Below are 26,932 nucleotides of genomic sequence, written 5' to 3' on the forward strand. Positions count from 1 at the left end.
TGGTCAGGTCTAGCAGATTGTGGCTGGTCCAGCTTGAGGTAAGCCGACACTGTCTTTGGTGAAGATTTAGTTTCCCTCATGGAAATATTCATTTGAATAGGCAAATGATATTTGGAATCTCTCAATCTCAACCTCCACAACATGGCTGCAACCTTTCCCAGTAAGATAGATGCTGAAAATAGAGTTTCGGAAACTACAAGACAATGGGATCCGCAATGTCGAATTTCAGCAGTCTACGTGGATACAAATACATAAAGAAGTGAATAATTGAATGTCCACACGAACCAGGTAGTCGGGTCCCCCCCCCCCGACTGCCACCTAGTCCTCTTTGCACCTGACCCCTGGGCGCAACCTTAGAGATACGGTGAGGAGTTCAGTCATCCAGGAGGAGCTCGGGGTGGAGCCGCTGCTGAGGTGGCTCGGGCATCTGATCCGGATGCCCCCTGGACAACTCCCTGAGGAGGTGTTCCGGGCACCCAGGGAAGACCCAGGACTCGCTGGAGAGATTATGTCTCCGGTCTGGCCTGGGAACGCCTCGGGATCCCCCGGGAGGAGCTGGAGGAGGTTTGTGCGGATCGGGAAGTTTGGGCTTCCTTGCTCCGAATGCTGCCTCCGCGACCCGACCCCGGATAAGCGGCAGAAGAAGGTGAAGGTGAAGGTGAATAATTGAACAACTACAGGCCTACGCTTACCGCTTTTTTAAATTGTAGCACAATTTCCGGACGCTAGATGGCAAGAGAGTACATGGAGGAAAGGCGCATTTGAAGCATCTGGAATATTTTCTTTTTGAGATGGTTTGGACATGTACAGAGGAGAGAGAGCCAGTCCATTGGTAGGAAGATGTTGAGGTTGGAACTGCCAGGCAGAAGGTGGAGAAGAAGACCAAAGAGGAGATTGATGGAGGTGGTGAAGGAGGTTTGTAGGTTTGAAAGAAGAGGAAGTGGAGGACAGGGTGTGATGGAGGAAGGTGATCCACTGTGGCCACTCCTGAAGGGAGAAGCCAAAAGTGAAAGAAGTGGAAGAATTTGAATTCCATTTAACCAATTTTGAGTTACTGAGAGAGAGATACTTCATATTCATAATGTGAAATGAAGGGCACTATCAACACCACCTTTCTGTTTATCTGAGTTTAAGCTTTAAAGGTCTAACTCAAACCAAACATTTCGTTTAAAGTAAGCTCCAACATTCATTACATTTTTTGAACAAAGTACAGGTACAATCCATGGTTTTTACTGCTAAATTTATTCTTGAACAACACACAGTAACAAATGCGACAACTCTATAGAAAAACAATTTCTTCATAAAGTAGTTCCCAGTGTGTGATTTCCCTCCATCGTTCTGTACAGTTTAACATTGATCACATTAGCTACCAGGCTGGTTTATTTACATACACGAAGCGTGTACAAGTAGTATTCCACCATAAGTCTACCATTATAACAAGCTACTGAGTTACTATTGAGCTTTTGTAAAGTGTGGCGTCACAGCATCTGGCTGACTAATGTAGTTTCAAATGTCTCATATTAAAACTCTGAGATGAGAGTCGAAGTCTTAGAGAATATTTTGAGGTATCTCCAATTAAAATGTTGGATGCTGACCAGTGCAGAGAATCAAAGTGTTCATTTGAACCATGAGCACTGCCTTTGTGAAAAAGGTACATACACACCACCAGTATGTGTAATGAACCTGTTATAAAAGTAGACTTGTCGTGCAGGACTCACTGACCAAAGAAGAGTAAACAAAAACATTGTTATGTACAAAAGAGAAAATACTTTCTTCAAAATATTATTGATTTCTTTAAACCTTCCGAAGGTTCGTGGACAGTTCCTGCCCTGCTCTGCCACGCACACGCACTTTCAAAGAGAAAATCATTTGTTGTTTTGTGCCAGTGTTTATGGGCCGTACCTGTCTGCGTGACTAGTTTTTATCAGAACACTTTGTGCACAGAAACCAAACACAATTAATTTACTTTCGCATAAAAATGTGAATATATCGTACAAAACCTCTGTCTTTCAATTGGGGTTTCAACTTTCAACAGTGACAGGTCAGAGTTTTATATGCGCTGGATCAACACAAAATATAAAAATACATTTGGATTTAGCCAAAAATGACATTACTATTTTATACTGAGAGGTTTTTACCTGTCAAATACACAGAACACAAAACACCAAAGCAATTTCACTCCAGAAAACATTAGTACTACAAGCAGGATGTATTAAAATACAATAATATAGTTTACAAGATCAACCCGTATGAGAACATGGCAATTTCAGAACAAAAGCTGCAGACCATCCGGGGACGGTTGATTCACACAGTAATGTTGGACAACACAAGGGCAAGTGATTATTAGTATACAGCTAGAATCATTCCCGTCCCAGTGTCCATGTGGCTGCCCTCTCTGAGGGCTTCACTCCAAACACCAGTGCAAGCGTCTCAGAGTGCTGTCGATTATTAACTGGGACGTCAGCGACTGCTTTAAATGGAATTTGATCTGTGCACTGATTATCTGAGTCAAACAAAACAGTGTTTGTTTCCCTTAGTGAGACACAAAGTTCCTCCCTGACAGGAGCGAGGTATTGACAAACAGGTCCAGGTTTTTGTGACTACCACATTCGTGGTCAAGTATGGAATGAACAACTGTTTTTGATAAAGATTTCTCGAAAGTCAGAATTGTCAAAATAGCTTTTGAACTGAATGATGAATAACATTATGTGCTGACAACATTATTAATTCCTCAACAGTGATTTATATATATTAAAAAAAACAGCTGCATCTTCTTCATAGAAACTGACTGAAAGCTTCCTCTGGCAGTCCTCTACAGTGTAAACCCACAAAAACTTGTAAAAAGGGTGTATATTTCCCTGCGTTACTTGAAATGCAACACAGTCATCCCGGCTAAAAGGTTGTTCTCCAACTTGTTTTAGGTTTTTTGCAACCTAATGCTGCTGATTCCTTCCCTGACTCACACAGTACCATAAAGAATCTGCAGCCAAGCGCTCCAACAAGCACATACATCAGAACCCAACAATGCCTCTGTCTTCTCCTATACAGGACGTCTTTCTTTTAGGAAGCACGTCTTCGGGCCAGATGGGACAAAATGGCATTGAGTGTGTTGGTGACCCCCATCAGGTCGGGAGAGAGTGCCCAGAATACTAAGCATCTTCAATGCGTATCATGATTCTCTCGGTCAATGTGCTCTTTATTAAATGGGACCGTCTCACATATCAGGGTGGCAAAGAGGAGGACTGAGGGACAACTGACAATGCCGTAAAACAAATCAGAGGGAATTGTCCAGAGCACAGACGAAATCAGCGTCCAAAGATCCAGTCCAGTGTTGATTGAATGAAGAGTTTTTCTTCGTGTACCGTGATACTTTGCTGTTTGTGTACGGAAGCTTTTTTGGCAACAGCAGTGGTGAAGATTGAGAACTGATGCTGCCAAGAACGCCAGATGTGGATGTGTACCATACTGGCCAAACAAACACCCTCTATGTCCCATCCCCCGCGCAACACATCCAGCAACTACCCCTCGAGTTGCTGGTTACATTTCCAGTCTTCTCTTCAGGTGTTTCCGCTCCAGGTGTCTGCCAGTCCCAGGTACTCAGGGTTCTCTGCGGTAGGTGTCACAAAGCCGTTTGTCGGCCGCGGTGCTACTCCGTTTACCTCCAGCTCTCCTGTGCCGTTTTGCATTCCAGACCCGGATGTTGCTTTGGCCTTGGCCACAAGGTCCAGATAGTAGGGATTGTCAAATGCAGGAGAGGTGGAGCCCTTGGAGGTCACAGGGACCAAATATCCCGGGTTCTCCACGCTGTGACCAGAACTCAGGCCGTTGGGGAGGCGTCGCTCCACTTTGGATATTTTGCGGGGTAGTGTTGTTGGACGCTCAGGTATCGCTATCCTCAAATTCTGCATCTCCTGATTGACATACTCTGGAAAGAATAGAAGGAATACAATTTAGCCATCACCCATGTCACACAACCGGTGTCGGTCCAACGTCAAGACCCACTACGAGCAGCCGAGGGGCACACGAAGCCCAAATAACAACCATCCGATTTGATGTTGTGCGACAATGTGCTTCCAACGATGAAGTCTCTGACAGAAAGAACTGTAGTCGCAGGACACCAGGCTGAATTAGTAGGGGATCATGGTTGGGCCCACCAGGTTCAAAGGGACGCTGCCATCTTTGATACTCAAGGAAGTATGGTGAACAGACAAAAGTTGTGAAAACGTATGCTGCTCATTCCACATGACTTCCACGTAACACAACATCCACGCTTCAACATTGTGTTGGCACAAAGTCCTGAATGGGAATCGAACACACGTAACTGGGAATCGGAACCACCATTGTGTTATCAAAACTATAGCAATGTTATCTAGCAACCCTAAAACACTGAACAATGAACAATAACAGCACATTTGTCACCAAAGTCCCAGGAAATTTTATTTATTTCAGTGTTTCATTTATATGCTTGTGATGTTGTGATTCTGTGTACCAATTGTTTATGTTTCTATTTGCTTGTTTCTCTAGCCAGCTCAGGACAGAAGCCACACAAATGAATGACAAAGCCTTCAAATCCTTCCTAAATGAACTATTTGCACCGGGGTGCATCTGGGAAAAGCTAGTCTTGAGGTTTCATGACTCCTGTACCTCAACGTGTCGTTAGACAGGTGAAAAGCTCTTTCACTGATGCACATTTTCACTATCAACGAATCAATGTATCTTTTGTGGTGCATTAGTGTCTGCTAAGAGCGGTGTAATAAATTGGACATGTCAACGCCAATAGAGACACGAAGTACAACACACATATGCTTGGCAAATGTTTGACAAATGCTAATATATGTTTTGTGTGTAGAAGAGAGAGACATCGAATACTATATCTGAAGTTTCATTAACAAACAACACATTTTTGTTGTTGTTTTTAATCACGCTCTGGACACAAGCAAGTGAGTTGGGTAATATTTTCATCACTTCTGGAAGTGCTGTTACTGAAATGCGTTCACAGCTTCCTGAGTTATCAGAAAGACAGACAGATGCATGCCGACAAAACAAATTACATCCAGGCAGATGCAGATAAATGGCATTTACTGTAGAAGCAGTAGACTCACCTGGCAAGCCGTGATTCTGAACAGAGGCATGACTTCGTCTGGGCAGCGAATGATGAAGGTGAGAGGGATGGTGAAAACCATTGGGCCCGTCTGTTTCCAGGTCCCCCTGACTGCCGTTGGGATAGGTGGGGTCTTGGCAGTAGCGGCCAGGACTAGCAGGAGGCAGAGGGTCCTCCGGGGATCCATCCAGGAAGACGGAGTCCGACTGGCCTCCAGCAGAAGGGCTGCGGACGAGAGTCGGGTACTGAGGAGTCCACACGCCGTTGGCGGCGCTCACCCCAAGTTGTAAAGTGGGGTACTGGCTGCGGGGCAGGGTGCTCAGGGAGGAGTAGATGCTGCGAGAACCACCGGCGATGGAAGGATCAATGTCCAGACCCTGATCTCTGCTCTGTTAAGAAATATTAGACAAGAATAAGAAAGGATCTGGCTACAGCGTTTTCATCAACTACAGTATCAAAAACACAATTCTGCGCTCAAATGTGGCCCGGCATGCATTTAAGGTGAGCACTCACATCCAAAATACTGCAGAAATATTATACGATTTGGTCAGTTGTACTCAGTGGGGATCAATGTTTTTTTATCACATTGCACATCTTCAGTGATAAAGACAGGTCACAGAGGAACAGAAAATAACTGTGATAAAATGGTTCTTATTACTTGATTAAAGTAACGGTGTTATGTTAAAAACTACAACAACTCATGGACTAAAGCACGTTTACATTACATTAGAATTTGTCGATTATTTATCTTCTAATTTGCTTTAAGAATAAATTTGCTAAGATACATAAAAAATTTGTCGCTAATATAAAGGCACAACAATAATAACAACAATAACAATAAACAATTATAAATATAAAATAAGAATTCTGAGTTTAAACAATGGTTTCAGTCTTTAAAAAAAAAAGCAGCACCAAGAATGTACCCAAAAGTGTTTGTCAAGCTGGAGCGCAACACTGGAGCAGAAGGCACGCTAGCCGTAAACAAAGGGGGGAGTTGTTCCCAATAAAAGTGGTGTGAGTCGCCTACGTCAGACGCACAAATCAACAAAATAAGCATGAGACTGACTCTGTAGGACTGGTGTCTGGACGGCCCGTTGGACTGAGCTCCGTCCACTTGACTCCGGGGCAAGACGTTCGGCTGAGGCACCAGATATTTTTCAGCGTCCAGCAATTCCCTCATGTTGTTTCCCTCCTCCTCCAGAAGCATCCGAAAGAACTGGCTGTCCACCGGGTTGGCCATGCTCATCTGCTCGTCATTCTGCAACCATCCAAGGTGAAAGTTTAGCACACGTAAGACGCAACACACAAGCGTGAGCGCCAAATCACCTGGATGACCACGTAACGGGGAGGGTCTCTGGCCATCAGCGTGAATTCGTTCACCAAATTTTTAAATCTGGGACGACTGTCTGGGTCGATCATCCAACCTGACAATCGCAAAGAGAGAAAAAATTCCACTTAGTCAACTCATTCCTTTCCCTTTAATGCCGTACTAGAATGTTTCATGTCACAGGAAGAAATGATTTAAAAACAACTACTGACATTTGACCATGATCATGTAGACCTCAATGGTGCAGATGATGGGTTGCGGCAGTCGCTCTCCTCCTTCCAGAACCTCCGGAATCTCCCTGGCTGGGATCATGTCGTAGGGCTTGGCTCCAAACGTCATCAGCTCCCATACAGTCACACCTGGGAAGGGAACGCGACATCTCAGCCCTTGGTGAACCAACTAGGCAGCTTTGCATCAAAAATTGCACTGATGTGTTATTATTAGTGGCGGGGCTTGCATTCAAATAAATCTAACTGGTGAAACACTTTGTCATTTATAAATCACTCTCGCTTTTTAATAGTCAACGCTAGAGTGATCAAACCATGAACATACGTTCAGACAGAATAAAGTGCCACATAAAGTGCTCAGGACCAGCATTTTTTTCTCCCTCTATCTTTTACACTCAAATTTTCATCTCAGACACATTCACTCTCCTTCATCTTCGATGTTTTGGTTGACATCACTTTGTATATTGTGGTGCACTGGGAATCGTTTGCTTCAACATGACTCATCGGTCACTATTTTTCACCGTCATTATTTAATTAATTTCAATCTCTCTCTAGTTCAAATACACCCAACATTAATTAAACAGCTTCAAATACTATGTTGGCAATATGAACTTTATGAACAATATGAACCCACCATAGCTCCAGACGTCACTCTGATGCGTGAACTTCCTGTGGAGGATAGACTCTAATGCCATCCACTTAATAGGTACCTGAAGCACAGATGTCATATATTTATTTCATTAACTCTGAACACTCCAAACATTCCTGACTTCATCATCCGGAAGTCTTTCCCACCTTTCCTCCATCTGCGTGGTATTCAGTTTCGTCGATGTCAAGCAAACGGGCCAGACCGAAGTCGGTGATCTTCACATGATTTGGGTTCTTCACCAGGACGTTACGAGCAGCCAGATCTCGGTGGACGAGGCGAACCTCCTCCAGATAGCTCATCCCCTACACCCGCACAGAAGTACAGTTTGTGTCCATAAGTAAATCAAAGCACCCAAACGTAGTGTTTACTCAGAAGTCTGGTGGACGTACCTTAGCAATTTGGACACACCAGTTGAGCAGGAACTGGGAGCCGATGCGGTCCTTGTTTTCACGCACATAGTCGAGGAGGCAGCCATACGGCATGAGCTGAGTGACCAGCTGCACGGTGGAGGTCAGACAAATCCCCAGCAGGCGACACACATAAGGACTGGCCACACCTGCCATCACAAACGCTTCCTACCAAGGACAGAGGTCAAGTTCCAGGGTTACAACTGATCTGCAGCCAAACATCACATATACTGACACAAAACTTACATCCAGAATTTCTTTATTAGCCTTTGGCGATGTGTTCTCCCTTAACACCTTGATGGCAACAGGAATTTTCACCATTTCCCCATCCGGTGCCCAAACACCCTGCAGACAAGACCAAACCATTCAATTCCATAAAAACTTCATATTCAAAGTCACCATCGTACCTTATACACAGTTCCAAAAGCACCAGCACCCAGCACTCTCAACTTCTTCAGTTCAGTTTCCTTCAGAATTCGCATCTGAGCTTTATTGGGTGAAGCACCGCTCGGAGTGAGAGGCTCCACCAGCTTCGATCCGGGAAGAGAGAAATAAAATGTCTTCAAACAACAGTCCGGTTAATGGAGGAGGAAACAACGTTCCCACCTCGTGCTCCTGCAGGATCCTCCTCATCGTCTCCTTCTTCTTCAGCTTCTTCTGCCTCCTTAGGTAGAAGACCAGCAAAGCCAGCAGGATGAAGAAGAGCACCACACCACCCACGGCTGCTGCGATAGTTGTCCCAGGTCTAAACAGAATCACAGCATTAGCCTGCGCTCACCTAAATTTTTGTGAATATTCATTCGTGTTCGAAACGGATCCCTTGTAGCAGGGGCAAATATTTTAAACCGAAAAACATGATTGTTATTTATACCTTACACTTCAGCTATTTCCAGCTCTTGCAGGTCACATGAAATGGTTTAGAAGGCTATGGATGGACTGTGGGCCTTGAGTTTGGATTTCCAATTTTACTTTCCCTATCTGTCCTCGGCAACAGCCCGGCGATGTGAATCAGATCAAAGACCTAAGTGGAGATTTTATTCCCCCAATGAGACTTGAATCTGCTAAGCAGCTACACAACCCAAGAATCCATGTGGCAAAAAATCTACCCCCACCAGGAAGCAAACTCAAACTACAGGAGTGAAAGTCAATCGCAACTCAACTCAGATTTTGCTCGCTCGCTCCCATCAAATAAGAGGCGTCAGTGGGCGTGTCACAGATATTGGCATCCTTTTCCGCATCCTCCAGCACCCCAAAGTGAGGTGTACCAAAAACATTCTGGGTCGGGACGGTTAGTCTGGCTGAGCACCACATCCGTACTGTGCACTAAACACCAGTAACATAGGCTTTAAAATACCCCTGAGTCATCAAAACTATGGCACTCTCACCTTGTGACCCTAAAACTACGCCAAACGAACAACAACAATGCACACAGTCACATGGAAGTTGATGCATTTCAGTGATTCAATTGTATGCAGAGTCAACCTCTGTGCTTTCATAGATACTTCTGAAATGAACACGGCTGCCAGACTCCACATGGAACTTCAGAACACCACTAAGACATAACCCTCATTTCAGGATTTCATTTCAACACGGTCAGAACCTTTCAAGCTTTCCTGCTGACAGACGGACAAAAGCAGACGATCCCATAACTCTGTAGCGCTGGTGATGATTAGGCTCCCGAAAGAGATCATTTTGAATGTGAAAGCAAAGACCCACTCATGGTCATTCCAAAAAACTATTTTAAAACACACATGTGGACTCACCCTGTCTTTGAATGGATGGGGCAACCTCGTTCGTCCATCTGTGTGCAGCTGAAAATAGATACAAGTAATTGGGAAATTGTTTTTATTGAAAGAAACCCTGCCTTTCTAATCACTTACAACAGAGTGCAGTTGGTGTTGCACGGCAGGCAGTGTCCTGTAGCGTTGCTGTACTTCCACACAGTCTGCTGGTCCTCTTTGACGCCATTGGGACAATGATCCACACAGGATTCCCCATCCTGGAACTTCAGGCACTCGGTGCACTGATCGGCTCCCTGGACAGATCACACCACACAGTCTTGTTGAATTCACTTTTCTTGGCAGTGAAGCACACTCTGTACACATGCAGCATGATTAGAGTCAACATTTACACTGTGCACATCTGTCATCCAAAATCTGAGGGTGTGTTTTGATGGAACTAAAGTGAGACGATATTCTGTTGCACAAGTGCATACCTTCTCAACCTGTTCTGAAAGCAACTCGATCATATGAGACAGCGACTCCACAAAAATAAAATGAAATTCCTCCTTAAAATCCATTCAGTTACACACAGAATTCAACAACTTTGAAAGTACTGTTAGTAGTATGAGATCCCAGGTGTCAATGGAGAGTACATTTACTTGACATAACCTCCACTGTACAATGACCAACTTAATATTGTATCAGAGTAGTCATAAAATATATTAAAATGAATCATATGGTTATACATTCTGGAGCCCATTAGTTAGGCCGCTGCACAATAATACAGAGGGACCTGGATCACTTACCCGGCCATGACACGAGGCGGAACCGTTGAGCGGTCGACACTCAGCGTGACAGGCCACACACAGAGAGCCGTCTATGTACTCACGCACAGACCTGAAATCACAAAAGAAATGTTACACAACATCCCATAATATCCCTGTTGGCACTTTTCTCAAAGGTTTTAAGCTCCTAAACATTCTCAATAAGACATACATTTTCATTACAATACATGTTGAGCAAGCGTAGCTTTGTCACACTGATAGCATGAATCTAAACCATCCAAATGCCAAAGAATGACTCATCCAATCTAAATACCAGACAGGACTGCAAATTGTTTGACGATGGATGGAAAACAGAAGGTATATCACTTGCAGCGGCACATCATCAGTCCAGCAAACACCCCCATTACTTCATTCACACAGATGATAGTGACAAGTTCACTGGTGTAACTACTGACCTGAGTGTCAACCGCCTTCTCAAACTTCATACTTAGTTTTTATATCAGACTCCACCACTGTATATTTAAAAGCAGGAAATATTGCGAAACTATTATCTATCTATTATCTACTTTTTTTTTAACTGAATGAACCGCTAAATGAAATCCTTTGACACCAGCCAGCATCCTCACCCCTCATAGACGTCACACTGCTCCACACACTCAGTTCCACGTTGAAAAGTCTTGCAGGACACACACTGACTGGGCCCTGGACCCCAACAGCCCCCCTTACATAGATGGTGACACACACTGCCCTCTGCCTCTGAAATTAGACAAAGGTCCTCATCAACTCAAAATCAGTGCATTTTGTGCAGCCAAGCACAAAATGGGAAGCAGAAATAAACATCAGCAACAATCGTATTGATTTAACTTTATGTACGTATAATAATTGAACTTGAACACAGAAAAAGTCTGCACCGTTGGTCGGGTCGTCAACATGCAGGGGAAACATAACACTGGTGACTTTGCATGAATAAATCAGCCATGGCTAAACATTCTGGAGGAATATAGCCACCTACCACAAACTTGGGGTTCCCTGTTGTGGTTGACAATGTAGTGCGGTCCTTGCGTGGGGTGAAGGAGAGTGTTCCAAGGCAGTGAGTTAGTGTGGCACAGCTGGGAATTGTTGTGCAACAAGATCAGTCCTCCACTGACGCTCCGCAGAGAACGCAACCCGAGAGACTGAATGTGAAGATTCTGGATGCCAAGTGAAAATACTCCCCTAAAAATAGATGGTGAAGAGGTGCGTCATTAACCGCTACTATAGCAAGGTTATTTATTTGTTCACGAATGAAACAATATTTTGCTCAGGGCCGGTGATTTTCCTGCAACAAAGTCAGTTGAACAGATAACACACCCGCCACTGTGACCTAGTTACAGACATTTACGATAGTAACTCATGATCGCTGCATGTTCCACCTCGTTGTTTTGACTTGAAGGAACTAGGTAAACTGATTCTAGTTAAGATGGAATGCTGCAAAGTAGGTGCCGCACTGACAACTGTACACAGATGAATAGCAAGCATGGCTGAACAACCACCAGGAATAACCTACAAACATGGCTCAAGTACAAACAAAACTCAAGTTCTAAACACTGTCAACATAAACTAACCTTAGTATGTTAGTAAGTAGTTTTTTTAACAGTTTCCCCCAGCTTTATTTGTCTTTTTTCACCAGTCCTGATATTGGGTTAGCAAAACAACAATGAGAATCTTTAAAGATGTGGCCCTCGAGACAGGAGAAACATGGACAGGTAAAAATAAGAGTGAGTTTTACTTGTAGAGCATCCGTCCTCGGATGACCTTGAGATTCTCGAACACTGACAGGTCAGTCCAGTTGGCTGGCCAGGCATCGATGTATAAATAACCTGCAATGAAAATCAGAAGATTCCTCTCCATATTTAGGACAACTAACAAGCAAAAGATAAATGACAAACATAATATAAATATAAATAATTGGATCTCAAGTACCAATCCAGTATTTTTCTCTTTGAAATAAAGTCAGTTTCATGCAATGTACCTGTAATCTCCTCCAGGTTCTTGAAGGCTTTAAGCTGCTCCAGTGACAGGCCCGAGGTGTTGGTCATAGGGTCCCTGGACAGTGAAAGAAAAAGACTACGGTGAAATAGAGGGCGCTGATACAAACAACATTAAAAAGAATCAAATTCCTCCTGTCCTTTATCACAAATGCTATAATGTTATAATGTTATAAATAATAGTTAGTTTGTTTCATGTATTTTTCTCACCCAGAAAAGCTTTGCGGGAGGAAGGCCAGACTACCGATTATCTTACTGCACGTGTTGAAGTTGTCCACATTGGCAGAAGTTACCATGGTGCTGCCATGATAGTCAGTAATCCCAAGGTTGTCTTTACCCAGACCGTAACACACTGGAGTGGCAGAAAAGTAAGACAGGTCATTTTGGAGAGAAGTTGAGTGTTAATTCAAATTCAACACTTAAGTAGTTCAATGTTGCCCCATAAAAACATTTGTAACTGGAGACACAGTGACAGCATCCTTCAAAAATAAAATTTCCTGAATCCGAATGCCAAATTTATATCCTTGACCCATTACACATATTTCCTAAAAATGTAATTCAACTCTGTCTTTTCAAGTATTTTGAACAGCCATCAAAAGCCCCCATATCTGACTAAAACACAGAAACAAGACATTTTCTACGTGACAGATGGAGCTACGGATTCTAGCTGAAGTCGGAACAAATTATTATTCATCTTTTACAAGAAATATTTGCACATTTGTCAAAATAACAATTGACGGGGAAGTATAAGCAGTTGTATAGGGAAGAGCTGTCGCACACTAGCAGCGTACTTCCGTACTAGTAATAACAATAGTTGCAATAAACGGTATTAGTAGTATTTAAAGTTTCTAGTGGTGTTTTCTTGACTTCTGTACAGCAAACTGTAGCAAACTTTGTAGTAATTCATAATAGTGGTCGTGATGTACAGTCATGGATTAAGGGTGCGTTCCAGTTGTGCTTGGAATTCGGAAATTCCCTGGTCTTGTCATGGTGTTGCATTTCCCACTGGGAGAATCCTCACCACGTGTACGCAGAGCCAAGATGGCTTCCCCGAACATTAACAGGAAGTAGAGGTGTCAAATTAATGAAATACGGTAGAAGAAACAAATGTGTGTTTCTTCTTCAGTCGGCGGGTTTTCTAGTTGCTTATACAATGCATGCATTGGAACAGGTTTCGTGGACGCTGCATTCTTGTACTGCAACTGCGATAACTAGAGCGTGCTGAACTCGGCTGTGAGGTAAAGACAACGCAGCATAAGACTCACCTTTGGGACAGTTCCCTTCACACTTTTCACATTTCTGCGTCTCTTCTCCATTAGGTTGGGTGATGATAACCTCCTGGTTGGCTTTAGGACAAGCGAGAGTGCAGGCCACATCCATAGCTAGGTAGTTATCTAAAAGAGAGGAAGCCATAGACGAAGCTTTAGACATATTGTCAAGTGTGTGAGAGACAGAGCCCAGTCATTAATTGACCTCTATCTTTCTATGCACCTTCAAGTTGCTCAATATTGGACAAAATAGATGGTAAGAACTCACAAGGACACGTCTTGACACAGGTGGCTCCAAAGCTGAACTTCTTATTTGGGTTTGGTTTGGTGTTAAAGGTGATGGTGTCGTAGATGGTTAGTGGAGGGCAATCTCGCTTACACACTCCACTGTCATTGAAGTGACGACAAGCCTGGAGAGCAGAAACAGTTATGGACAAAACTAGTTAACTGACAAAGCAAAAACCATGCCTGGCATCACAACATTCACAAGGCTGGGATTTTATTTTAATTTACTTCCATCCAGTTATTCCCTTATTGATTCAAAATGTTTTCTCACATTTTTGCCTTCTTGGTTTTTCAAACTTTTTAGTTTCACTTCTCTATAAGTCATTTAGCAGTCAGGGGCGGTGCTGAGATGAGAAACAATAAGACAATAAATGCGAGCACTTATGCTTTGGACCTTGTCCGTTTTTACAGGTTGGTGAGTTAGAGCTCAGTCGAGCTTCCTGATCAAAGCAAATACAGGGGCTAGACAAAGTAATGGCAACACCTTAAAGCTTTTTAGCTTTAAGGTGTTGCCATTATTTTGTTCAATTTTGTCCCTGTATTTCACATCTGATTTAAAGCCTACGATCAGTAGTCACTTTGGTTCCTTCAAAGCACTGTTTAATATGAATTAACATTATTGTGACATGTTAATAAAATAATTTCAGAGGAGGTTTGGTTCTACAAAGAAACAACAGGAAGTAGAATTATGAGGCCACTACACACAATAGGAGACCATTAGAATTAGAAAGTCTGAGCTTCCAGTTGGAACTACAGGCTTCACCATTGTGCTCATGCCATGTTTACACAGCGTATTAAAATTAGCTTGGCACCGCTGCCACGCAACCAAGAGCTGAAGCTGTTGGCTTTGCACGAAGGGAAGTCAAAACCTGTAATGTGATTGACAATGTGACAGGGCAGGAGCCTATCCCAGAGTGAGACCCCAGGGGACACCCTGGACACCTTGCCCACTGAAGGGCACATATAACCATTGTCACACATTCTGATAACTGAAACTTGTAGACTCCTCAGTTAACCACTGGACTGCGGGAGGAAACGCACACAAGTTTTGCCTCATGTACTAGAATCTTGCATGCAATAGAAAACATTACGAGTAACATCACCGCAACACTTGAAAACAAGTTCAAAAACAGTACAACTTGTGCGCATCATTGACCTACCAGACAGTCGGAGTCTTTGGGGCCAGTACATCCTGCAGCACACTGTATGTGACAGCAGTCATTGGGATGAGGACCTTTACACCTCTGACAGCCAGAAGCACAGTTGATGCTGGTCACTTGGGAAACGGAGGCGACGATGATGTCAGAGAAACAATTTATTTTTGTTCTTTCGTAGATGTCGACTTACATGTCTGGCAGTCATCAGGACCTTCTCCCCAACACCCTTTCTGACACTTTGAGGAGCAAGCTGGACCTACATATCAACAAACAAAATCAGTGTACAATCGCCCTTGAAAGGCATCAAGACTCATGACATCCAGGTTGAGTTAAATGACATACCTCATATGTAGAACTAAGAATACCTAACCTCCTAATTGACTTGGCTTATCAATATATAATCATGTAAAGTTGCGTAGATCACTTCTTAACATCATTTTGTCAAGAGGGTGTCTCACAATTGGCCGCTCGAGACTGCAGTTGACGCTGCCTTCCGTGGTCGTTCTGCTCGTCCAGGGTGTCTCTCCAAACAATGTTCCAAGGGTCTGGAAAGCACAGCTGGGGGTTTCCCCAAATATAGACCCCACCCAGCAGGATCTCTGGATTCGAGATAAAAGAAATAGTCAGCACCTCCTGATACTGAAGTGTCATCTATCTTTCCACCACTGCTGTTGACTGACCTGTGAGGCTGCGCAGCCAGAGAGTCCTGAGTCCCTGACCATTCCGAGTGTTGTCCATGACAGCCAGGGCATAGCTGGAGTTGTACAGCTGGCTGCCCCGGATGATGCGGAGGTTCTTCAAAGGCACCAAACCAACCGAAACATGGGCCACCAGTACATATCCGTGGACTTCAACAATTTCCTGAGCAGAAAACGAAAACACATCATTCATCTATCAATTTCAAACTGCTACCGTAGTCTCCAGGAAACAGCATTTCCACCACTCTTATCTTCCATTTGAGTCAAGTTATTATCTCACTTATAAGAGGCACGAATATTCCCCACCTCTAGGAAGGAGAGGTCCGGCTGTCCGTGAAGGTGAGTGATCTCCAGGTTGCCATGGACGACCTGGCAGCCAGTGTACAGCAGTCTCAATGTCTCGTAGTGATTTTCCAGGCTGGAGGGCAGATCCAGTTTCATGTCTGTACCCAGGCAGACTGCAAATGACATGTGACATCAAATTAGACACCTCTGTGCACTTGAGCTTTTTGTTTGGATTATGTTCAGAAACAAGTTGTTCCATACAACCACGACTCCACCTCACTGTTGTTAGGTAGCTCTGTGCCCGAATGGCTGTTCTGAGTTTATGTCAATAATTCCTCTGATCTGATTTGACCAAATCTAATAAGCGCAGTATCACAGTAGTAGTGATCGAGAACTCGCTCGGACAACGCACAGCAAACAAGGCAGGAAGCCCGCAGAGATCTCACTGCAACTCTTCCTCAACAGGGAGGGATGAACCGTTGAAGAGATGTGGATTCAGACAGTAATGCAGATCACCACTAAATGTGCCAGTTCCTAGTCCCATTATCAACATTGCACTGGAATTCCAGTACAAGATTCAAGATCATGAGTTGGGGATGTAGGGGCAGGGGAAGTGGGTGGAGGGAAGCAGATGAGGGCCTGCTGTCATTCCAAATGTTCAGAGACATACATGGGAACAAGGATTAGGGAGGCCTGAGAGGGAGAGCAGTAAAATGAGACAATTGGAGGATACCCATTGCTAGTGAACCAGCGCGATGTCCTGGTGATGGTAGAGGGAGCCAGGTTTTGGACCCAACAAAGTTCAAGCAGGGATGAGCGGTTAGAGTGGGCTACAGTAGCAGAGACAGATTCATTTATGACAAAATGCAGAACTGATCTACAACAGCAGAACTACATTATTATGACAAAAATGTCCAGAAATGATCATGTAGAATTAAAGAAAAAACAAGATTGATTCGATTTGATTATAGCTTGTTCAAATCTTAACTGAACTCCATTTTAAAAATTCATTTCAATAAAAGCTATGAGTTTCATATGCAATTATGGAGTGACTTAGCATTTCTCACTTTCTAGGTCACCTTTGTCAATTACATTTGGTTTAAAGGGTTCACTTCAGTCTACTGAGTTCTGCAAGCATGTTTTCAAGTAGCTAAAAAAGTAATAATAATAATGCATTGATAAAACAAATCGGGGAGTGACGGCTAAGGTAGACATTGTTTTGGAGCAACAGCAACATCAAACAGCAACAGCAAATCATCAAATAAAATGTCCACTTAAGCATTAGCACACTGGATTACTTCTGTGCTTAGACATAAACAAAGAGCATTTGAATTCATACTATGTTAAGTTGGTGCGACATTCTTCACCATCACCTCTTTAGGCAAAGTTACTGTAACCGGCTGCATTACGCCTGAATAAGAACTGAAACAGAGCAAATCAATCTTGTACTTAGCTGAATATATTGAAAGCCTGGTGAACCTTTCAGATTTCTCTAAGGAGGTTGAAGAGTTATGGTTTGTGACAATAAATATACAATACACACTCAGGTTCAGCAGAACCATCATTTCATTGCAAAAATAAGCATTCCAGTTCCCTCAAAAGAGATATTGTTTCAAATACAAAAACATTATTATGAACAGAGTGATAGGCAATGAAAAAATAGAGACGAGCAACCACACTGAGACCACCATCTCACAGCAGGAAACGAGAGCATTTGTTTACAGAGCAACATGTTGGACAGCGTGTCTGTCGACTACACACAGAGGTGGCAGTCAGGAGCAACATATACTAGTGCTTCACCTTATCGAAAGAAAATTTAGGGGCATCAACATGACTTAGGAGTCGAAGCGTCAATGTATAAATGTACCACATTTGAGTCCCCTGAAGTGAATTATGATCTCTGATATGGGGCCCTATATGTTAGAGTAAAGCCTTCATTCAAAGTAATGGCTTTTTCACTGACAAAGGAGTCAATTTTCCAAGCTTCCCGCACCAGGTCATACAACGTTACACTCAGGTCATACAACATTAGGATTAAAGTGGGGGTCTCTCACGCATAGCTCTCATGCTTTCAGCAGGCCATCACGCAGCGGACAGTCCCTCCTCCTCTGAGGTTATAAATGACTTCCTCTGGCATCCATCCAACAGCCTTCCAATAGTCAGCCCACTTCTCCAGTTTTAGGCCACCCCTCTGTAGCTATCTCTGTCCATGGCCAGATCGACTCATACCCTTCACTGGAGGAGGGGATTTTAATGAGACCCCGGGGACACGTTCAGATGTATAGACTTCAACCTTTTAGTTTGCGTCAGGACTTTCCTGGAGAGAGCTTTTGCCAGAAAAAAAAAGTGGTATACAAAGTCCATCTGCCAACTTTAAGGTCATGAAGTAAAGTTTAACAACAAGCAAACACATAACCTGATTGAAGAGTGAGGCTGCCAAAAATACACACCCACATCTTGTGCTTGTGTCAAATATAAAATCAAACATCTCACGAGTGATTCTTTCACTGATGTCATAATGGAAAAAGGTTTTCAGTGCCAACCAACACAACGTGTTCCACTAGTATTTTATAGTGGAGTCATGAGGTTTAATAAAAGCGTACACGGAGAAAGATCCTGGAAAAAAGGCAGCACTTCTGTGTAGAGCCTAATGGCCAACAGCTGGTAGCTCAGGGTATATGTGTAGCCTCGCTCTACGTCCGGTCCTCTCTGTCCCTCATATCTGCCCTCTAAAGTTGCCCCAGCAACACTTGAGTAAGTATTTGACAACCATGGCAGCAGCAATTATCTGAGCCACCTCCAGAGAATATCCACTGCCATGTTGATACCTTTGCCCACCTTTGCAAACCAGTCAGAGATATTTTAAGGGTCTTCTTTAAGCCCTTTTGAAACAAGCCATTTTTCACCGTCAGTTCCTGTCAGGCGATGGTCTGTTACCCAACTCTTTCGGCTCTGTGTCAATTCACAGGAATGTGTGTCTTTGCATATCTTAAATATGACACACTCACATGCGTTTCATTTGCAAGTGAGGGACCGGCGGAGGCCAAACTACTGCTGGAGATCTGAGAAGAGTCCGTGACTTTTGACCTTCCCGGGTCAGTAAAGGATCCCTGTGTGCGACAGGTTGGCCTAACGAACTCCCAACACATCCATCAGCCAGGCTTCTCTATCAGGGATCTGTCATTGTGTCACTTATGACATTTCCACCCCAGAGAAACATGAATGTTCCTTTCACCGAAGGCAAATCACCAGCATCTATGAGTCAAGTTTCGGTTCTATAGTAACTGGATAAGTCCAAAGAAGTTAGTGGATGTATTTACTTCCATTTAAGAATATTTGCTTTGGCTCTTATTTGCTTTAAAATATATCTTTTTCATATTTATCTCTGATTATTTTATGTTTTTTTTATTTCCACTAGGGATGTTTCCTCATTTGGGGAGGCACAGCAAGAAGGATTCAAATCCAGCTCTGGACCTTTCTACGTGGAGTCTGCATGTTCCCCCTGTGTGCGCGTGGGTTTCATCCCACAGTTCAAAGACATGCTCACAAGGTTAATTGGACACTCCATATATGTGTGAAAGGTGTGTCTGCACTGCGATGCACTGGCGACCTGACCAGGGTGTATTCCTGCCTCTCCAGACTCTCCGCCGAACAGGACTTTTTTGTGTGCTTTTAGCTAGGATTTTGAAACTGGCCGTCCAAAGCCCCACCCTCCAGGTTGTAACCCCGCCCCCAGCACATTCCTCTCCCGACATGCCATGTTGTCAACTGACATACCAACTTGCTTAAACTGTAAACATCTATTTGTACAAAAATAACTTTCTATAAAAACAAACATCTGAAATTAACTCAGTAGTTGTCGCCACAATAACACTTTCAGATTTAGGGGTCTCCTTACTTGGCTGACCCTGATTAATAAAAAAAAAAAAAAAAAAAAAAGTTGTAATGTTTCTTTCCCATTCTACAAGATACGAGTCTACAGCTTTGTTCATCTTCTTTTATATATTTATGCAAGATAAACAACACCTGTATCAGCGGTGCATCTGTGATGGTTTTCTAAACTTTCACACCTTTAAACATTCATTTATTTAAACAATATATACATATAAAGCCTTACCACTTGACTAAAACCACATGAATTTTAGTCTTTGTTAAACTATTTTGCTCGCATTCGGCAAGCAGCGAAAGGGTAAATAATCTGTGAATTTCGATCATCTTAGCAGAATATGATCGATATGATATATTCTGCAAAAACGAGGTGTAAACAACCCTTTTCATGGAAACCAGAGTGATGACACTACCAGTAGGGCATTGTACAGGCACCAATGATCGGAAATTCAGGGTGTCCGGCTGAAAAAAACAGGACAACCAATTTCTCATGTTTGGCAGAGTAGAGTGTCCCCAGGACGCCCAGAGAGCCCTCTAGCTAAAAGCCAGTTCGTAACTGGGAGAAACTAAAAAGAAATAACTTAAAAACAGAGCATCGTCATGATGGGGGACTTAGTGCATCATGGAGAGGAGGACTTCTGACACATACGCATGAGTCAGGAAAGTTAGAGCTTTAAAAGGTTTACACCGAACACAAACCTGAAACCTTATGTTTCTCGTGCATTGAAGTTGATTCATTTCAGTAATTCGATTGTATGCCCCAGTTCATAACGTCAAATATTTCAGCTTGTTTTTAGCCGCAGTCGGTCATGTGACCAGAAGGTATTATTGCTTTTTGATAATAAATGCATCAGACTCAAAGTATCGTGCCAGAAAAACAAATAGTTCAACAGAAATGACCAAGTATTGACTAGATTGGCACTGAAGGGTTTTTTTGTGAAGTTACTGTCAATGTCTGAAACATCAATTAATACACTCTTTGTTCAGTAGATTGTTGTGACTGACTGGCTGTAGCAGGACAGCAATTTAAAGTTGTCTCTGCGTTCAAAAGGGCAGCAGACTGTTGTTGTTGTTGTTCCTGTGTCGACTCTGTACCAGAGTGCCAGCCTGAAACCACACCTGCATGTGGAGGTGTGCCAGCTAACACAGGGAGAGTGATCATGTTTACCAGCGAGTGTGTACCTAGTGACCAGGCAATGACGGCTCTCACAGTCCATCGATGCGGAACAGCTCGAGGAAACAGTCAACACCATGACCCCAGTGCTACTGCCGATAACCAGACACAACCCTGAGTCATCGCACACAGAACTAGTTGCTCCCACAGGAGGTTCTGTTCTGCTTCCTCACATCTGACATGTCAGTCCCTCTTCGCCGTTAATCCTTGAAAACCATCTTACGTAAACTTTGAATTTCTCCGAACCTCGCGGAACACATTCTTCTTCCTCCTCGCACGGTGGCAGCTGAAGAGAAAAGCAGGTATTGCTCAACAGACAAGCCAAACAGGATTTGTACGGTGGTGGAGCGTTCAGGTTCTCTTGCCCTCTGTCCTCTTCCACTGTAGTCACAAACACACCGCCACGCTCTTTTACACACACATTCACCACACCACAAATGAACACTTACTAATCGATTGACCAGAGTGACTTGTAAGTACTTTCACAGCACATCTGAAACCACTACACTGACTCCAACCTGTGTCATGATGAGCGACTCAGCATCGAAGAGATATCCCAGAGTTGTGACTAACAGTGGGACACTTGGTCAAGCGCATACAGCACCTCATCACGAAGACAGGCACACTGTGTCCTCATTGGTGTAGCTACTGAGTAAAGCTGTATTTTAAGGATGACACGTCCATTTCCTAAATTTTCTTTTTTTAACTGATTTATTTTGCCACTCTCACTTGTTCTTCAGGTTGTATCAGACTCAATCTTTGCAAAAATAGACTGCCGTGGATGAAGAGCAAAAGTTCAACACAGGTTTTCACAGTTACGTCCGTTGATGACAACACTGACTGGACTTTGGAGTTGTGACTAGCCACGGAAGAAACGCTGTTTTAACAGTTGAAATGCCTCACAGCTGTGAAGAGTGTGAGTCTCTGCCATGGTTGTTTCTACAAAGACGATAATACACTGTAGGTATGAATGATTCAGAGTTAAATAACTACTAATACCAGCAAGAGGTAACTCTCAGCAGGTAACAAGGACAGGACTTTTCCCCCCCACGATCAATGGAATTAAGAGTAATATTAAATAGAAATAGCATAAGAGAAAGCTGAAACAACACATCAAATGTCGAGGAGACAATAATATTCCTTTATTTGTCTCATCACATCAACTTGATGATTTAACTTGAGATTTACAGAAGTGAAAAATAGTGCTAATTTGGACACTGTTGAATATATGACGCCAGGCTTGTGGGTGCAGCAATCTGTGACACGGGAGGATGTGCAGGACAGAAGGAGGATGCTGACTGGCTGTGGCATAAAATACAGAAAGGAAACAATACGAAATAATAATAATAATAATAATAGGTCACAGAACACTGTTGAGTTGCACAGCTGAAGAATGAAAGGAAGGTTTCTATCTCACAAAAAAAACATGGATAAAAAGCATTGTTCAACTTTCACTTCAGCACTGGGAAAGGTATGAAAACTCAACGTACTTGACCAATGAAATAATCACTCTGCAAATGGAAACCTGTTTGGATTTTTTTAAAATAATTCCACTGATCTCATTAGTCCACACTTTTCCTGAAAAGGTGCAACGTTGCTTCCTTTGACAGATATAGAAAATACAGGCCGACTTCCTTCTATGGTTCTGCAGTGGTATAATACGGTTTGGTTCGGTACAGAGGGGGTCGATAGCCTTATACAGTAAGTTGGCACTGGTGAAGGTTGTATCGAGTCTAGACAGATGAATCATGACCACAGTCTTAGTCACTCGCTGAGTTTCACCCTAGAAAATCACTCGAATGTGACAAGGACATGAACTCCACCGACACTTAAACACACACGCTGAGGTTTCTGCAGAAGTGTGGGTCTTCCAGCAAAGTCAAGACAACAAATGCAGCTGTGGCTTTAACCACTAACCTTTGGAATTATACACTTTGTTGGCCACGGGATATGTGTGTGTGTGTGTGTGTGTGTGTGTGTGTGTGTGCATGCAAGACGGATAAACTAGATCACACAGCAGCAGCAGGTTAGCGACAATCACTGCAACACTGATGCGACAGCGACTCGCTCTACAGACTAAAGTGCACCGACCTGTTCCCCACAACAATGCAGTTTTATTTTCGAACCACTCAACCTGTGACAACTGGCTCCGACAGTGTTTGAGACGAGTGAGACGCAGGAACACGACAAGCCGCACTAACATGCATAATGTTGCTGACAATTCCAACATGAGTCAAGTCTACGCAACCGTCCTTTAGAAATGATTCCAGCCCTTGACACAAGAGTTTAGATTCACTGGCCTATTTCTGCTGCAGATTGTGGATTAGTTGCGGTCAATAAACACCCAACTTGTCATACAGACCATTTCATTCTGAAATATTGAGGCTGTTGAGAAATCCATGGTACTTATTGATCTTTAAATTGAAAGGGATCAATATATGTCATCAGTGACCAGTCAAACAAAACAAGACATCTTATTTGACCGCCGGGACAGGCACTCCCCGCAACCCTGAACAGGACTAAATGCAGGTTAACTGGTGATATATGGATGTATGTGTTTGTTGGCCGTCAGTGAATAAAGAAAGTACATCATATCATATCATCATATCATTTAATCTGACTAGATACTTCGTAATCTGGTGGATGGAGTATATTTTTCTTTTTCTTTTAAGTAGCCCCGAGGCCATCCCCTAAGTCCATGCGGCTAACAGCGGGCAGCCTCACCAACATGCAATGTAGGTTTTGTGGAAAACCTCTCATGATCAGTTCAGGACCTTTTACAAATTCTGAACCTGGATCCGAACTTTGATGTCCGTCAGAATCTGCGAATCCGTCCTCACTGTAGCTTAGGACTCAGGGGTCAGGAACCTTTTTGACTGAGAGAACCAAATTGTAATTCCATTTCAGACCAGTGCTTTCTTCAGACCACATCTGGCTTTGGAGCTAGGCGCAACGCCAGTCTGGTTCAAACGAATTTCCGCTGAGTGGTCAGAACCTGGAAGCAGCACAGAGGTGGAAAGGAATGGAACTGACTGCTGACTGTTGAGTGGAAATCCTAAAATTTAAAATTGAATTGTCTCAGTCTGGTGTACAAACTGGACCCATCGCTGGAGTGTGACTCTGAGCCAGGCTTATTGCCGAAGACACCAAGTGTCCATCTATCGCATGACTGTCATTCAGCCTGATCTGTGCAATGCTGAAGACAAGGCATGTGCACAGACTGAGCATGGAAGAGGAAATAAAACGTTGAGGAGAAGATTGAGGCTAATGACGATAGGCACTGTTGTTGTTGCTGTGATGAATCTGACACACAAGCACAACATGATTTGTGTCAAGTTGAGATGTGCAAACTCTTCCATGTACAGTGTTGAATGTGCCAGAGCCAGAGCAGACGCCTAACTTTTCCACTTTAGAGGCCAGTTTCAAATGTTGTCAGTTTTATCTGGCTCCGATGCCAGCACAGTGCAATCGAGCACTGTATCTGCAACAAAAATATGGCTGAGTCGCGCAGCGTAAACAGGCCCCGAGAACCAGTTGCAGTCATAAAAAGATGGCACGTGCAACAGTTTCATGATAAACAAACAGGTTGGCTTAAGCTGCTTTAAATGCTCCAGTGAGTGACATTCCTGATCAGTTGTACATGTAGTACATGAAGTCCTGGGCTGTCATTCATTTAAACCGAGCGTTTCCAAGGTCGCCATTTCGCAAATTTTAACCTGATATAACTTTGTAATTACAAACATGTCATATTTTATTTCGACACCAAACTTATTTATTAGAGTGTGAAATTTGATTAGTGACGAAAACATTACACCCTTCAGACAAGGGGCAGTCATCTTTCATAAGATGGTGAAGGACAAAAATGAACCCCGTTTTTGTGAATGTGAATTGGGTTTGTAGCCACTGACTTGGCTTAATGCCAAAGTTGTAGCTCTCAACCCAGCTAGCTTGTTCAGTTTAGGGAAGGCAGACAAAGGTATTTGAGAGTTTGTGGGGTTTTTTTTAAGGGGTGAAGCTCTTCAGTTCACTTCCACTCATGGTTGGTGATGTGACTGCAAGCCACACTCATTTTTATAAAACAAAAGGATCCCATAACAAAGTGTTCCTTTCCACGACCAAATAAACATCTGCAAAACAAAAAGACCTCCCTTTAAAGCGTCCATCCTCTGCACCCGCAAAATAAGAGAATTCCTGGCTAGCAGCTTTCAATTGTGTCCACTGGAAAATCTTGGCATCAATTCCCTTGTGGTAACAGTCATCCCCTGATAAACACAATTTAATAACTGCAGTAAAGTCATGGTCCCTTCTTCATCCTCACATATTGAGCACTTGGGAGTTTTTTTGTTTGTTTGTTTGGTTTTTTGGGACAGATAAAATCTGAATTTACAGACTGGTATGTCCGTCAATCATTTCAAGCTCCATTTAGGAACCATGTCAAGGTCATTGAGCCACTCAGCAATAGAGCCTCGAGCTAGACCTGTGGTCATCAACCAGAGTTTCGGACTCCCCTGAACTTCCTCCATTCATTATTCATTACACAAAAATGAAAATATGACCCATAATCACTGATCTAAGACAAAGAAGGTTGAGCACGTTCTTTAAATGTGACTTATCTTTCCCTCCCCATCAGTCGTTGTGCTAGGTTGACCTTCTTTGAAACTGGATTTGTTGGCACCTGAGTTGGAACCCCACTCTCTTCACTTTCTTACAAGCAACAAGAGCATTCGCACAACTACTGAGTGGTAGAAGGCCAATGTGATGCCAGACTTGGTCCTGGAGAGTGGAGGCCCACCCAGGTATGTGAGGAGAGGGTCATGCTGGTCTGAGAATTCACAGCTAGTTGCATATGAGGCTCCATCTCTGCACGCTAGTCTGGAAGTCTACTCCAACTCCAAGACACTGCAGCCATGAGTCAGCTCCAGAACCGGACCTGGAGCCTCACAATCGCAAGGAAATACAAGCAATGATTTAACGCAACTGAGAGCGAGACAACGTTCGAGAGGATCCTTCTTTAAGCAAGAAGAACGCTCCATAAAAGTAGTGCTCTGGAGCATGCAAGTGTGCAGAATGAGGGCAGTAGTTTCACTTGTGGCGCTGGCCTGAAGTCAAGCCCCCTGTGACACAGTCCCGCTGTCAGACAATGTGCTCTATAGAAGCTGCAGTGAATAATTGACATCGTCATGATCCTTCAGCACAATACACAGTCTTGTTGCTGTTGTTGTTGTTTACGCCAGTTCACGCAGCTCAACGTCTGCAAGGCTGCACAGCAGGTTCTGCTCTGTGTCCCGACAGATACTTGTTTCGGTCTAAGCCACTGCACTCGACTGGAAGTTGCTCGAGAGTTTGGTTCAACGCGGGCCGGACCCGGTTGAGCAAGTGACAGGTGTGATTTTTCCTTCGTGCGCGTCAGCCAGGACCCCGCAGACCCTTGAGTCGCGACCAAAACACGGACTTTCGCGTTCCCATACTAGTTTATCACTTGACCTATAACGCGAGGCTGCGTGTAACTGCTGACTTTAATGGAGAAAGTCAAGCAAAGGACGGAAAGTCACCCACCTTCTCTTCCCAGAGAGCCCGTCACTCCGAGCAGCACGGCCCCGACCAACAGCAAACTTCTCACCGCCTCCATCTGTCGCGAGTCCGCCGCTTCTAGTCCATGGTCCGAACCTGGTTCTTGTCAGTGATTCCGAGGCAGACTCGTCGCGTATACTTGTTTACCCTTGCTGTAATCCAACTTTAGAGTCGCAGGTCGTTCAGATTTCAATGACTTCCTCCCTGGAATGCCGTGCCTGTTGGTAGTAAAGCGTGACAGCGCATAGGGGCAGATGCGCGATCCCGTGAAGGCCAGAGCGGGGAGTGGCAGGGGAGCGTGAACCCGCCTTCTAACCCGTAATCTCAGCTGCATTCAAACGTAGCACAGGGAGCGGACCTAC

At 43.7% G+C, this 26,932-nt stretch overlaps 1 protein-coding gene across 1 annotated transcript; it reads right to left on the reverse strand.

Annotated features, from left to right (window-relative positions):
- Positions 1-1,231: 1,231 nt before the first annotated feature.
- Positions 1,232-26,823, reverse strand: erbb2 (erb-b2 receptor tyrosine kinase 2). Its single transcript, XM_053864914.1, has 27 exons — positions 26,556-26,823; positions 15,959-16,110; positions 15,635-15,815; positions 15,413-15,553; positions 15,145-15,210; positions 14,958-15,073; positions 13,781-13,922; positions 13,510-13,638; positions 12,455-12,596; positions 12,229-12,302; positions 11,986-12,076; positions 11,230-11,432; positions 10,844-10,973; positions 10,239-10,329; positions 9,592-9,746; positions 9,475-9,522; positions 8,318-8,456; positions 8,119-8,241; positions 7,958-8,056; positions 7,694-7,879; positions 7,451-7,606; positions 7,290-7,365; positions 6,641-6,787; positions 6,428-6,525; positions 6,168-6,359; positions 5,103-5,490; positions 1,232-3,925 (listed from the first exon to the last, which is right to left on the reverse strand). Exons 1-27 carry the CDS (start codon positions 26,626-26,628, stop codon positions 3,558-3,560), a joined length of 3,906 nt encoding a protein of 1,301 aa, XP_053720889.1. The 5' UTR covers positions 26,629-26,823; the 3' UTR covers positions 1,232-3,557.
- Between the last annotated feature and the right edge of the window lie 109 nt (positions 26,824-26,932).

The sequence above is a fragment of the Synchiropus splendidus genome, chromosome 5 (assembly GCF_027744825.2).
Source record: "Synchiropus splendidus isolate RoL2022-P1 chromosome 5, RoL_Sspl_1.0, whole genome shotgun sequence".
Lineage (NCBI taxonomy): Eukaryota > Metazoa > Chordata > Actinopteri > Syngnathiformes > Callionymidae > Synchiropus > Synchiropus splendidus.